The following is a 13,449-nucleotide window of genomic DNA, read 5'->3' on the forward strand; positions in this document are numbered from 1 at the left end:
GTCTAGTGCTATAAATTTCCCCCTCAGCACTGCTTTTGCTGCATCCCATAGGTTTTGGTATGTTGTGTTCTCATTTTCATTCATCTCTATATATTTAGCAATTTCTCTTGCTATTTCTTCTTTAACCCACTGATTGTTTAGGAGTGTGTTGTTTAACCTCCAGGTATTTGTGAATTTTCTAAGTCTCTGATGGTTATTGACTTCTAATTGTATTCCATTGTGGTCAGAGAATGTGCTTTGAATAATTTCAATCTTTTTTAAATTTATTGAGGCTTGTTTTATGTCCCAGCATATGATCTATTCTGGAGAAAGTTCCCTGAGCACTAGAAAAGTATGTGTATCCTGGTGATTTGGGATGTAATGTCCTGTATATGTCTGTTAAATCTAATTCATTTATCAGATTGTTTAGGTTTTCAATTTCCTTATTGGTCTTCTGTCTGGTTGATCTATCTATAGGAGAGAGTGATGTGTTGAAGTCTCCCACAATTATTGTGGAAACATCAATTGCTTCCTTTAGTTTTGCCAGTGTTTCTCTCATGTATTTTGTGGCACCTTGATTGGATGCATAGAGATTTATGACTGTTATTTCTTCTTGTTGAATTGCCCCTTTTATTAGTATGTAGTGGCCTTCTTTGTCTCTCAAAACCTCCCTGCATTTAAAGTCTATTTTATCTGAGATTAATATTGCTATACCTGCTTTCTTTTGGCTGCAGCTTGCATGAAATATTTTTTTCCATCCTTTCACTTTCAATTTCTTTGTGTCCCTGTGTCTAAGATGAGTCTCTTGGATGCAACATATTGATGGTTCATTTTTTTTTATCCATTCTGCGAATCTATATCTTTTAATTGGGGAGTTTAATCCATTTACATTCAACGTTATAACCATGAAGGCATTTCTTGAATCAGCCATCTTATCGTTTGGTTTATGTTTGTCATATTTTTCCCCTCTGTCTATTAATATCCTTTATTGTACCCATACCGAATCTCTTTAGTACTGAACCTTTCTCCAAGTCTCTCTGTCCTTTCTTTGTTTCTCTGTCTGTAGGGCTCCCTTTAGTATCTCCAGTAGGGCAGGTCTCTTGTTAGCAAATTCTCTCAGCATTTGTTTGTCTGTGAAAAATTTAAGCTCTCCCTCAAATTTGAAGGAGAGCTTTGCTGGATAAAGTATTCTTGGCTGGAAATTTTTCTCACTCAGAATTTTAAATATATCGTGCCACTGCTTTCTCGCCTCCATGGTGGCTGCTGAGTAGTCACTACTTAGTCTTATGCTGTTTCCTTTCTATGTGGTGAATTGCTTTTCTCTTGCTGCTTTCAGAACTTGCTCCTTCTCTTCTGTGTTTGACAGTGTGATCAGAATATGTCTCGGAGTGGGTTTATTTGGATTTATTCTATTTGGAGTTCGCCGGGCATTTATGATTTGTGCATTTATGTTGTTTAGAAGATTTGGGAAGTTTTCCCCAACAATTTCTTTGAATGCTCTTCCTAGACCTTTACCCTTTTCTTCCCCTTCTGGAACACCAATGAGTCTTATATTCGGACGTTTTATATTATCTATCATATCCCTGAGGTCCGTTTCGATTTTTTCAATTTTTTCCCCATTCTTTCTTTTATGCTTTCATTTTCCATTCTGTCATCTTCCAGGTCACTGATTCATTGTTCAACTTCCTCTAGTCTTGTACTATGAGTGTCCAGAATCTTTTTAATTTGGTCAACAGTTTCTTTAATTTCCATAAGATCATCTATTTTTTTATTTAGTCTTGCAATGTCTTCTTTATGCTTTTCTAGGGTCTTCTTGATCTCCTTTGTATCCCGTACTATGGTCTCATTGTTCATCTTTAGTTCTTTGAGTAGCTGCTCTAGGTGCTTTGTCTCTTCTGATCTTTTGATTTGGGTGCTTGGGCTTGGGTTATCCATATCGTCTGTTTTTTTCATATGCTTTATAATTTTCTGTTGTTTTTGGCCTCTTGGCATTTGCTGAACTTGATAGGGTTCTTTTAGGATTTGTAGACCAATTGAAGCCTTATGTCTAATTTATCAGATCTACAGCTTCGTGGAGTACACTTTCTCTAACTAACCAGCAGGTGGCATCCACGAGCCACCTGTTCTCCACAAGCCAGTTCTCCCCTGCTTTGTGATGAGTGGGGGAGTGAGTCTTGTGGGGTCCAATTGGTGTACCAAACTTGCGTGTGTAGTTGGTGTTGCCCGCCCTGTATATGGGGCGTGTTTCTGGGCAGTCAGGGAAGGGCGGTGGCTCTATCAATCAAATCTCCCTGGTGATCCTGGAGTTTTAAAGCTGCTGCAATAGTCTAATCCTTCAGTTGAGCCCTGCCACAGTTTGTCTCTGCCACTGACCCACAAGTCCTTGGTATTGGCGTATGGCTCCTGAGACTTGCAAGTGGGTCCCTCTTCCAGGCCATGCACCCCCTGGTCCTCTGTTGAGGGATGACTGTGCTATGTCACAGGTGAGTGCCGTCCCCCCAGGGTGGTTCTGGGCTGCTGGGCTGTGTAGGGAGGCTCCCAGTCTGCTGAAATGATGACTGAATGGGGCTTTGTTAATTCACACTGCTCCACCTTCCCAACTCTGGGACAATCAGCTGAGGTTGCAGGGAAGGCTAATGTCCACGCCCAGTTTTGTGGTGTGTGCCTGTTATTTGAAGCACTTCCGTCACACTGGGTTGTCTGGGGCAGCTCTGGGTTATGGGGCTGGCAATGGGCAGGAGTGTTTCCTGTCCACCAGGATGACGGCTGTGAGTGGACACCCCCCTTTTCTTGGGAAGTTGTGGTGTTTAGTGAATTTTCTCAGCCACTGGATTATTGCCTTTTGTCTCAGAGCTCTCTTAGTTCTGCTCTTGTCTTGACCTGCCCAAATTGCAAGTCTTTGAAGCTTTCTATATTGGGCTTCTTAGAGTAATTGTTTTAGAAAAAGAAAAAAGGATTAAAAAAAAAAAGGGCCCTCCTCACAGATCTAATGGGTTATTGAAATGCTAAGAGACAAAGCAATTAGGGCCATTAAGGAAAGGTCCACAGGGCAGAGAGATCAGCTTTTCTTCAGGATTTGCATATGAGCCTGAGGGCCTGAGCTCTGCCCTTCCCCTTTCTATGTTCACCAGAACTCCAAAAATCCTCCGCTTTTATTTTGGAGTTTTTCGTGCTGTTTTTTTGCTATGCCTGTCTCCTCTCTGCTGGGCTGACTGCTCTCAGATTCTCTGGTGTCTGGTCTCAGTCTATCTATGGTTGGAGTTTGGATCAGCAGAATGAGTTTCTGATAAGGGCTGCCACTGCAGTTCTCCCTTCTCCTTCCCGGAGCTGACAGCCCCTCCTCCCCCGGGACTGAGCCTGGCAGGGAGGGGCGCGGGTCCCCTGGCCGCAAAAACTTACAGATTTCGCTGATCTCAGCAGTTCCACGTTTTCATGAGTGTTGTATGAAGTATGCCCAAAGTCAGATTGCTCTGTGGTGTCCAGTCCACGCAGTTCCTGGCTTTCTACCTACTTTCCTGGAGGAGTAACTCTAGTGCACAATTAACTTAAAAGTTTGAAAAAAGTAAATGTTATTTTAAAAACAAAACAAACAAACCAAAAAAGAGCTAACCCGAGGCTATAAGAAGAGGTCCCCTACCCACTCGTCCTGCTCTGCCAGGCTGTCTTCTTGTGAACTTGGTGATTGTGTGCTCAAATGAACTTCAGTTACAATCAGGAACCTTTTCAGTCACTTTTCCATTTGTACGGAATGGTTTAATTAAAACTAGAAAATAGACCCTGCATGTCCACGTCACTGCCCACACATTAACTGCAGGACAGCGTGAGGACACCCGGAGTGGGAGTTCTCCTGCCAGCTCTGCAGGCGAGCGGAGCCCAGCACACCCGGCCCGGACGCGGGGGTGTCTGGCAGAGGGGCTGAGTGACGGTGCATGGTCAGTCCGTATGTCACAGGACTAACTCTCAGCTGTGTTCTTCCTTGATTTTCAGACAGAAATCATATAAATTGAATTCCTAATGTTTTCCCACAACACCCTGACATATAACCATTTGGACATGAATACTTCTGTGGAGTTGACAACTGATGAATTAAACTATGGCATGCCTATAATATAAAATGACATTCTTCTATATGAGCTGACATGGAGAGGACTCCAGGAGCTGCATTATGTTAAAATATCAAAGTGCCAAATAATGCCTTTGATAAAATAATGCTTGTATAAAACATATAGAATTAAAAATTACATATAAATATAAATAAAATTGGTGGAGTGTTAACAAAATGTTAACAGTTCTTTCTCTTGGGAGGGGACTGAACTGGAGAGTCATCCCCAAATGCCACGGGAGGCTCTTGTTTTTTGTTACATGATTGAATTTTTAATATTTTAACATAGTTTTATATCAGTGTCAATCAATTTATGAACTTGCATAATTATAAAAACATTTAAAAACACTCTTCACTATTCATTCCCAAAAAAAACCACTCATGAAGTGGCTCTGCCCTTTGCCTGCTCTTATTTCCCCCAAACACCAGTACCTTCTCTCTGGTAGTGTCCTCCAGGCTTCTTGCTATTTCTTTTCTCTCATTAATACTCTTGTGCCTTCTTCCATGGAACCATCACTCCCTTTCTCTCTTCTTCCATTCTGCATCTTTTGGTCTCTACAAGTCACCAGAGAGAGCAGAGTCTCTTTCAGAGGATGGGATTGAGAGCATAATTAAACTTTAATTTCTGTCATGCATGATTTGAATAGTAAATATTTACTCACATCCCCAGCTAAGTGTCCCACACATGCAAAATGAGCCACTGCAGGCCATTCTGCCGCTCCCATTCTGAAGGCTTTCTTTTCACTTTTCCTATAATGCCCTTTGATGTGCAACAGTTTTAAACGTTGATGAAATCCAATTTATCTTTTCTTTTGTTGCTTGTGCTTTGGGTATCGTATCTAAGAATGCATTGTCAAGGTCATAAAAACATGCCCCTAGGGTTCCTTCTAGGAGTTGTAAGGTTTTAACTCTTAAATTTAAGTCTTTCATGCATTTTGAATTATTTTTGAATATGGTGTGTTGTAGGAGTCAAACTTCATTCTTTTGCGAGTGGATTTTCATTTACCTCAGCTCCTTTTGTTGAAGAGATTGTTGTTTCCCCATTAAATGTCCTTGGCATTCTTGTTGAAAATCAATTGGCCATAGGTGTGTGAGTTTATTTCTGGGCCCTCAATTCTATTCCATTGGTCCATATGCCTATCTTTATGTCAGTACCACAATGTTTTGGTAACTGTTAATTTGTAGATGTTATGAAATTTGGAAGTGTGAGTTCTCCAACTTTATTCTTCTTTTTCAAATTGATTTGGCTATTTTGGGCCCCTTGTAATTTGATATGAATTTGAGGACTGACTTTTCCATTTCTGCAAAAATGGCCATTGGGATTTTGAAAAAATTTCATCGAATCTGTAGATTGCTTTGGGTAGTATTGACATTTTCTAATATTAAATCTTCCAATCCACAAACACAGAATGTTTTTCCATTTATTTAGGTTTTCTTTAACTTCCTTCAGTAATGGTTCGTAGTTTTCAGTATACAAGTCTTTTACCTCCTTTGTTACATTTATTTCTAGTTAGTTTATTCTTTTATATTTCATTGCAAATGGAATTGTTTTCTTAATTTCTGCTTCAGAGTCATCATTGCTGGTGTGTAAAAACACAACAGATTTTTGCATGTTGATCTGCAACTTTGCTGAATTAGTTTATTATCTCTAGTAATTTTTGATTGAGTCTTTGGGGTTTTCTATTTATAGGATCATGTCCTCTGCAAATAGAGATAGTTTTACTTCTTCCTTTCCAATTTGAATGTCTTTTATTTATTTTTCTTATCTAATTGTTCTGGCTAGAACTTCCAGTACAATGTTGAACAGTGATAAAATTGGGCATCCTGATTTTTAGGGAAAACTTTCAGTTTCTCACCATTGATTATGATGTTAGCTGTGGGTTTTCCACAAATTCTTGTTATCATGTTTAGGAGGTTCCCTTTTATTCCTAGTTTGCTGAGTGGTTTTATCATAAAAGGGTATTGAATTTTCTCAGATGCTCTCTCCACACCAATTGATGTGATTGTGTGGTTTTACTCTTTTGTTCTATTAGTGTGGTGTATCATGTTGATTGATTCTCATATGTTGAACCTCCCTTGCATTCCTGGGAATAATCCCACTTGGTCATGATGTATAGCCTTTAATGTGCTTCTGGATTAGGTTTCCTAATATTTTGTTGAGGATATTTCCATCCAAATTCATAAGGGAAATTGGTCTGTAATTTTTTTTTTTTCTGTTCTCTCTTTGACTGGCTTTGGTATCAAAGCCTCAGAATGAGCTACGAGGCGTTCCCTCCTCTTCTATCTTTTGGAAGACTTTGAGGATTGGTGTTAATTCTTCAAATATTTTGTAGAATTCACCAGTACAACTGTCTGGTTCTGGGCTTTTTGTTTCTTGGAAGTTTTTTGATTAATGACCTGTTCTGATTTGCTAATGCTGCTGTTTTGCAAAACACCAGAAATGGACTGGCTTTTATAAAGGGGGTTTATTTGGTTACACAGTTACAGTCTTAAGGCCATAAAGTGTCCAAGGTAAGGTATCAACAATTGGGCACCTTCACTGGAGGATGGCCAATGGCATCCAAAAAACCTCTGTTAGCTGGGAAATCTGCCAATCCTGGAATGAGTTCCAGCTTCTTTCTCAGCTTCTGTGCATTCTTCAATATGTTGCTCTTGGGGCATTTTGTCCTCTCTTAGCTTCTCTGGGGCAAAAGTCTGCTTTCAACAGCCTCTTCAAAATGTCTCTCTAAGTTGCAGCGCTGAGATTTTTCTGTTTGTGAGCCCCTTTATAAGACTCCAGTGAACTAATCAAGGCCCACTCTGAATGGGTGGGGCCATACCTCCATGGAAACATTCAATCAGAGGTCACACCCTAACCAAAGGTGTCACTCACAGTTGGGTGGGTTACAGGTCCATGGAAACACTCAATCAGAAGGTTCCAACCTAATCAACACTAATACCTCTGCTCCTACAAGATTGCATCAAAGAATATGGCTTTTTCTGAAGGACATAATATATACAAACCAGCACATGACCCAATCTCTTTATTTGTTCTAGGACTATTCACATTTTCTATTTCTTCATGAGTCAGTTTTGGTAAGTTGTGTGTCTCTAGGAATGTGTTCATTTCATGTATTTCATCAAGGTTATCTAATTTGTTGGATACAATTGCTCATTATATTCCCTTATAATTCTTTTTGTTTCTGTAAGGTCTGTAGTAATGTCTCCACAATGGTTTCTGACTTTAGTAACTTGAGTCTTCTCTCTCTCTTTTTTTTCCTAGTTAGTCTAATGCCAGGGTGATCAGTCCTTAAGCATTAATTAGGTAAACTCACTTACAGAGAGCTGCAGCTACTCACAATGGTCAGTCTTCCAACCCAGCTTAGACCTAAAACTGAGGAGCATGCCAGGTACAGAAGTGGACATGGGTTTAATTGGACTGACTGACAGGACATGATGGCTTCACAGTTGTGGCCAGCTGTGGAAAGTGAAACCCACAAAAAAGGAGGAGTGTCAGTGGGGGGAGGCTTATAAAGGTTTGTGACAACAGAGTTTCTCATGAGATTTGGTTACAACAAGGTCTCATGAGACTTGGTTACCAACAGTGATTAGGGGAGTCAAGTTTAATGCTTTCCCCCTGGGGGGAGGGGCTGTTTCCTGGTCATGTAGGTAGCTTCATGTATTTCATAATGGAGGAGGGGGTGGGGATCCAGGCCCTGCGTCCTCACAGTCAGCAAGGCAGCATGAATTTCACCCAGGTATGTCTGCACCTATGACAACCGCTCTTTAGATTATATAGGGCTGGGGGAACAAAAGTGGCTTGCAAGTTTTAGGAAAACATTTGGATATGTGCTCTTTTCTCAAAACAAGATGTGCTCGGGATGCTCGGCATTCAAGGTCATAGCAGCTAAAGCTCAGCATGCTCCCAGGGGGTTGCAGAGAGGGATGCTTGAGGAGGGGGTTGGGGCAGGGGTGAGAGCTATCCTCCATCACGTAGAAGATGCTACATGTATCATACACCCCATATGTGCACGAAGGTTACTCTGCTACTGATGGAACTGGTTCCAGGGACCTGCACTGGGGCACTGGCTGGAGACACTAAGGGGTGGGGTTGGAGGGACCAGCCAGGGTGCCCCAAGATCCTACCACTTTTAAGTATCCTTTTTCTTTATTTTCCACTGGCCATGTTAGTGGTCCTTTAACTGTTTTCTGGAGCTTTGATGAAGATGTTTCTGTCAATTCTTGCTGGTTGTTCAAAGCTTCTGTGAGGGGAAGGAGCCCTGAATATCTCACTCTGCCACTTTAATTGGGGCCCATTTGTCAGATTTTAGAATGAGTTATTGCATCAGCAACCTTCAAGATGACCCATGAGGTGGGTTTTAAAAATATTTAAAAACTCATGTATTTTATATATTTTGTGTTTTAAAATTTGATATATAACATATCCATATTATAATATATATATTTGATGTCTCCATTCATTGCAGTTTTATTATTTTTAATGCTCAAAATCTTCCATTTTTAGCCAACCAGCGTCCTTCAATTCTACTTCCTTATCCTTGGGATAGGATCTTCTGGCAGGGATATGAGCACTTCTTTGTTTTCTAGCCTAAGATGCCCTTCCCTAAATCTCAAAGGAACCCTACTTCCTTTCAATGGGTATTCCCATTAAATGGGAATTTTTGGAGACCTGGATTTAAAGTCACGTCTTCCAAGAGAAAGACTTGTGTTTGCTTCTGCCAGGGGCCCAGGACCGCCACCAGCTCAGAACCATTTTAGGCTAATCTTTCAGCTTGGGGTGGGAGGTTTGGGGGTAGGTGGTGCAATCCGCTCAGAGGCCCCAAACATGGCAGGCGGAGGCAGCGCAGGATTCCTACGGATTTTTCTGTGTGGGGTGACTATTTCCTAGTTCACCCATGCTTTGTGCTGTCCTTGGGGCTTGCAGCTTTCGAGTAAGCCTCCGATCTGCACTCTTCCCTCCGCGGGCCCGGGGCTTTGTCTGCCTGCTTGGGGCGCGCCTTCTGCAATTCCATTCTCCAGGGACCCTTCGCCTGCTGCTGGGCAGCGGGGCTTCCGAGTCCGACCCTGCGCCCTGCAGAGAAGGCACGCTGCTGCTCCCGGGAAGCCCCGAAGTCCCGACCAGGTCCAGGTCCAATTCCCAACCCTTGCGCCTCAAGGACATCCTGTGCCTCTCCACACCGGAGCCGTCCGGGTTTCCCGCGCCTCTGTGCGGGGACCCTCCGCCTCCACGCGCCGGAACTCGAGCGGCCCCGACCGGAAGTGCCAAGGGCCGCTCTAGCCTCCCCGCATCTCGCTGGTCGGCCCCTCCCACGCCGCGCTAGGGCGCCGCGAAGCTCCTTCCACCTTGGGAAAATCCTCCCAGGGCTCGCCACTGCCCCGGGATGAAGTCCCGACACCTCGGGCTGCCATGCAAGGTGCACAGCCGCGCCACCTCGCCGATACGTGGGGGCATTTTGATAGCCGGCCTGGACACCTGAGACCCGGCGAGGACATGCGACGCATGGGCCTGGGGAGGGGGCTGCCCCCCGAGGACGCTGCGGGGACCTGTGACAAAACTTGAATGTGAACCGCGGATTAGACGGTGTTCTCTGCTCGCTGAATTTCCCGATTTTGATCACTGTACTGCGGTAGTGTAGGAGAATGTCCTTGCTCCCAGGAAATGCGCACCGAGTATGCAGGTGTAAGGGGACGTGGTGCCCGGTGTGAGAATGATATTAAGTTTAGCTTTCACACAGGATAGGTATGCCTTGCAGGGTGGGGCAGTTCAGAAATTGGCAGAAGGTTAAAAAGACAAACTGTAATCCACAGTCAGTCCCCCTGCTTATCCACCCACTATCCACAGTCAGTCCCCCTGCTTATCTGCCCACTGTCCACAGTCAGTCCCGCTGCTTATCCACCCACTATCTACTATCCTTGCAAGGTGGAGACTCAGGGTAGAGGTTCCCAAAATAGCCTCATAACTTGTTACCAAACTAGCCCAGACTGGCTCTAAAGGGGCCTGGGCATAACCATTATAGTCAGGGGTGGGGATTTGTTCCAATGGTTCCTAATGTTGCAAATTTGCCCAGGAAAGGTATTTCAAATGTTTCCAATTTGGGCAGGCTGCATGTTTCAAATTTGCTGGGCTAGTTAGGCTTGCCAAATAGAATGTAACCTCTGGAGTATCCAGCCAATGGAGAAACAGGGGAGGGACTTGCAGTTAGGTGTAGGGAATAAATACTGCTGGGTCTATTGTTCTGTGCACCAACCCCCACATTTGGTTGGGCGCCCTTTCTTGCAAGACCATGAATAAATTCTTTTCTTCTCCACAATCGGGTGAGTGTTTATTCCTTTTTAGGAATAGTGCTTGTTTCTCACACCCGGATAGAGGCACATATAGAGAGGCAGAAGGAATGCGGCAAAATGTAAAGTTTTGGATAGTCTGGGTAAACAGTGTATGAGATTTCCTCATACTACTCTTGTACCTTTTCTGTAAGTTGGAAATTATATCAAAATTTTAAAAATTGCAAAATAAAAAGATTAAAAGTAAAACCTCCGGTGGCTCCCCACGGCCCTGGGGACCCAGCCCATAGCCCACTCTGGGGGCTCTTCAGCCAGGCCGGCTCTGCCACGTGCCCCACCCGGCTCCCTTACCCGCATGTGTGCGTCTCTGCAATGTCCTCCTTGCCGTCAGACTAGAAGCTCCCGTGCGCTTCCTCTGCCCCCGGCAGCAAAAGGCGAGGGCCAGTTGTCAGTGGTTAGATGGATGCTGAATCCCGACAAATACAGTGGAGAGGGAATTTCCCTCTTGGAAATTGGGAGCCTGAATGTGCGGCCCCTCTGCTGGCCGAAAATGCCTGTGCAGCGAAGAGGACATGTGCCCTGGGCAGGGGGTGTCGGACCTTTATTGAACTCACTCACTCAACAAGCGTCCTGTGCACACGGACGCCCTGTCCTCCCCGCCCGCCCGCTCCTTGGCCGCCCTCCTGGAAGGTTCAGGCTGTCCCGGAGGCGGCTTCCGCGGCAGTGTCGGTGTTCAGGGTCTCCCTAGAGGGTGGAGTGGCAAGAGCCCCGTGCAGGGGCACGCCCGAGGGAAGCTGTGAGGGAACGGCGTCATGCGAGGCCGCAGGCAGCGAGCACCGCGAGGAGCCCCTGAAGCATTCGCGCGACCGCGCCAGCGATGGGGCCCGGGAGCCCGCGCGCGACAGGACCAAAGATGGGGCCCGGGAGCCCGCGTGCGACGGGACCCGAGAGCCCGCGCGGGACGGGACCAATGACCGGGTCCGGGAAGCCGAGTTCGATGGGGCCAATGACAGCTCCTGGGAAGCGGCGCGCGACGCACCCCGAGAGCCCGCGCGGGACGGGTCTACGGAGGGGGCGAGTGAGCCCGAGCGCGAGGGGGGCCGGAAGGCGGCGGGCGGAGGCGGCGGCTCCCACAGCTGGGGGCCCCCGGGGCCGCGGCGCAGCCAGCCGTGCACGCGCGCCAGGTCCCGCGTGTCCTCGTGCTCGCGCCGCAGCTGCTCGCGCTGCTCCAGCAGCTGGCGCCGCGTGTCGTGCAGCACCTGGGCCCGGCGGAGCAGCCGCAGCAGCTCCTGCCGCAGCCGCCCGTTGTCCGCCTTGATGGCCTGAGTGTGCACGACGAGCGCGCGTGCCGCCTCCCGCTCTGCGCGCCGTGCCAGGGACTGCACGCGCTGGCGCGCCTCGCGCTCGAAGGCTGCCTTGTCCTCCAGGAAGCGTCGCTTCGCGCGGTGCAGCAGCTGCGTGTGCTCCACGCGCATGTGCAGGAGCTCGCGCTCCAGAGCCCGGATCCGTGCCAGCTGCTCCAGCTGCAACTCCTGAGCGGGGCGGGCGCGGGTCAGCGCGGGTCAGCGCCCGGCGCGCGCCCGAGACCTCCCCCCCTGGGGGCCGCGCGCGCACTGGCCTTGTAGGGCTGCAGCTCCTGCACCTGGCGCGTCATCTGCGCCGCGCGCGCCTCCATCTCCAGCAGCTGCGAGCGCACGCTGTCCTCGCGGCCCTGGTAGAGCGCCGCCAGCTCGCTGCGCTGCCACTGGATCTGCGCCAGGTCGGCGCGGTTCTGCTCCTCCAGCCGCACTCTGGCGTTGGCGCAGCGCTGCGCGCGCGCGCTCACGTAGCTGGCGTAGAGCCGGTTCTCCTCGCGCAGGCGCAGCGCCTCGCTGTCCAGGAAGGTGTTCTCCTGCAGCACCTGGTCCACGCGCTGCTCGCAGGCGTCCAGCAGCTGGGTGAGCAGCGTGTACTCGCGCTGCAGGTACTGCGCGCCCTCCGTCAGCAGCGGCTCCGAGCCCTCGCCCGCCGCGCCCGACCGACGCCCTGCGCTCGGGCCGCGCTTCTTCTTGGGCGCCATGGCTTGGCTCCTGGGGCACCGGGACGGGTGAGGGCCCCCGCCCCACGCCCCAGCCCAGCCCCTCCCGGTGACCCTCCTGAGTACTCCAGGCCCTTAGGCCAAGCGTGGGACGAGGTTTGGGGGAGTCAAGGGCAGAGGGTCACGGGCTAGGGGCAGCGTCTCCAACCTTTACGCGTCGGCTCCTCACCGACCTAGGCCGTCCGTCGGGGCGTGCCCGACGTTCATGTTGACGTTCAGCAGGCGCAGTCTCTATGGAGAGAGAACCCAGTCGCCCTCCCCTCCCCCACCCCGTTGCTTGGGCAACAGCCCGACTTCCCCACTCCCCGCCCGCACCCCGAAGTTGGTGCGTGACAGCCTGCGTGCGCATCCCTCACAGCTAGGGCCTGAGGACAAAGCTGGACTCGCTTCTGATACTAACAGGGTCCTCGCGGCAGCTCCAGCAGTCCCTCAACTGCTTTGTGCCCGAGACTTGTGCGCTTCACTTTCTGTCTCTCAGTGGAGTCTTATCCCCGGTGGCCCGCCTTGTGGGGAGGAACTTCTCCCGGTTCCTTACCTCCAGCCTCGAGCAAGCTCTTCCGCGATCCGCAGGTGTGATATCTACGTTGTCAGAATGGAGCGTTTCTGAGAGCTTTTCACCTTTCTAAGGACCCCTCTTTTCCTCTGAAGCATTTCATTAGTCTTTTAACCCCTTCTTCCAAGGCAGGAGCACTGAGTGCATTCAGGTTTCCTACGATTAACCCGCTGTCTAGTGTGTACCTCTCCGGGGGTTCGGAGCCGCCCGTGGGACCCACGCAGCTTTCCTGCATACCCGCACCTGGTCAGCGTTCCTTTCCAGCTCCAAGGGAAGGGGAGCTGTTGCTCTTATGCTGTTTACATTGTGGAAAGAGAAAATGACAACCACTTCATTTGATTCAATGTAAGGCCCCCGCGGCGCTTAGCGGGCAGAGAGAGGAGCCGCTCGCTGCGGGCAAAGGCTGCGGGGTCCGGCTCCGGGATCTTGTTAGATCTCTCCGGAAGAAGTGCGTCT

General features: G+C 48.1%; 1 protein-coding gene across 1 annotated transcript; it reads right to left on the reverse strand.

Annotated features, from left to right (window-relative positions):
- Positions 1 to 11,019: 11,019 nt before the first annotated feature.
- CCDC166 (coiled-coil domain containing 166) lies at positions 11,020 to 12,428 on the reverse strand. Its single transcript, XM_037803427.1, has 2 exons — positions 11,982 to 12,428; positions 11,020 to 11,895 (listed from the first exon to the last, which is right to left on the reverse strand). The coding sequence occupies exons 1-2, from the start codon at positions 12,420 to 12,422 to the stop codon at positions 11,056 to 11,058; spliced, it is 1,281 nt and encodes a 426-aa protein (XP_037659355.1). The 5' UTR covers positions 12,423 to 12,428; the 3' UTR covers positions 11,020 to 11,055.
- Between the last annotated feature and the right edge of the window lie 1,021 nt (positions 12,429 to 13,449).

This window comes from Choloepus didactylus, chromosome 14, assembly GCF_015220235.1.
Source record: "Choloepus didactylus isolate mChoDid1 chromosome 14, mChoDid1.pri, whole genome shotgun sequence".
Classification (NCBI taxonomy): Eukaryota; Metazoa; Chordata; class Mammalia; order Pilosa; family Megalonychidae; genus Choloepus; species Choloepus didactylus.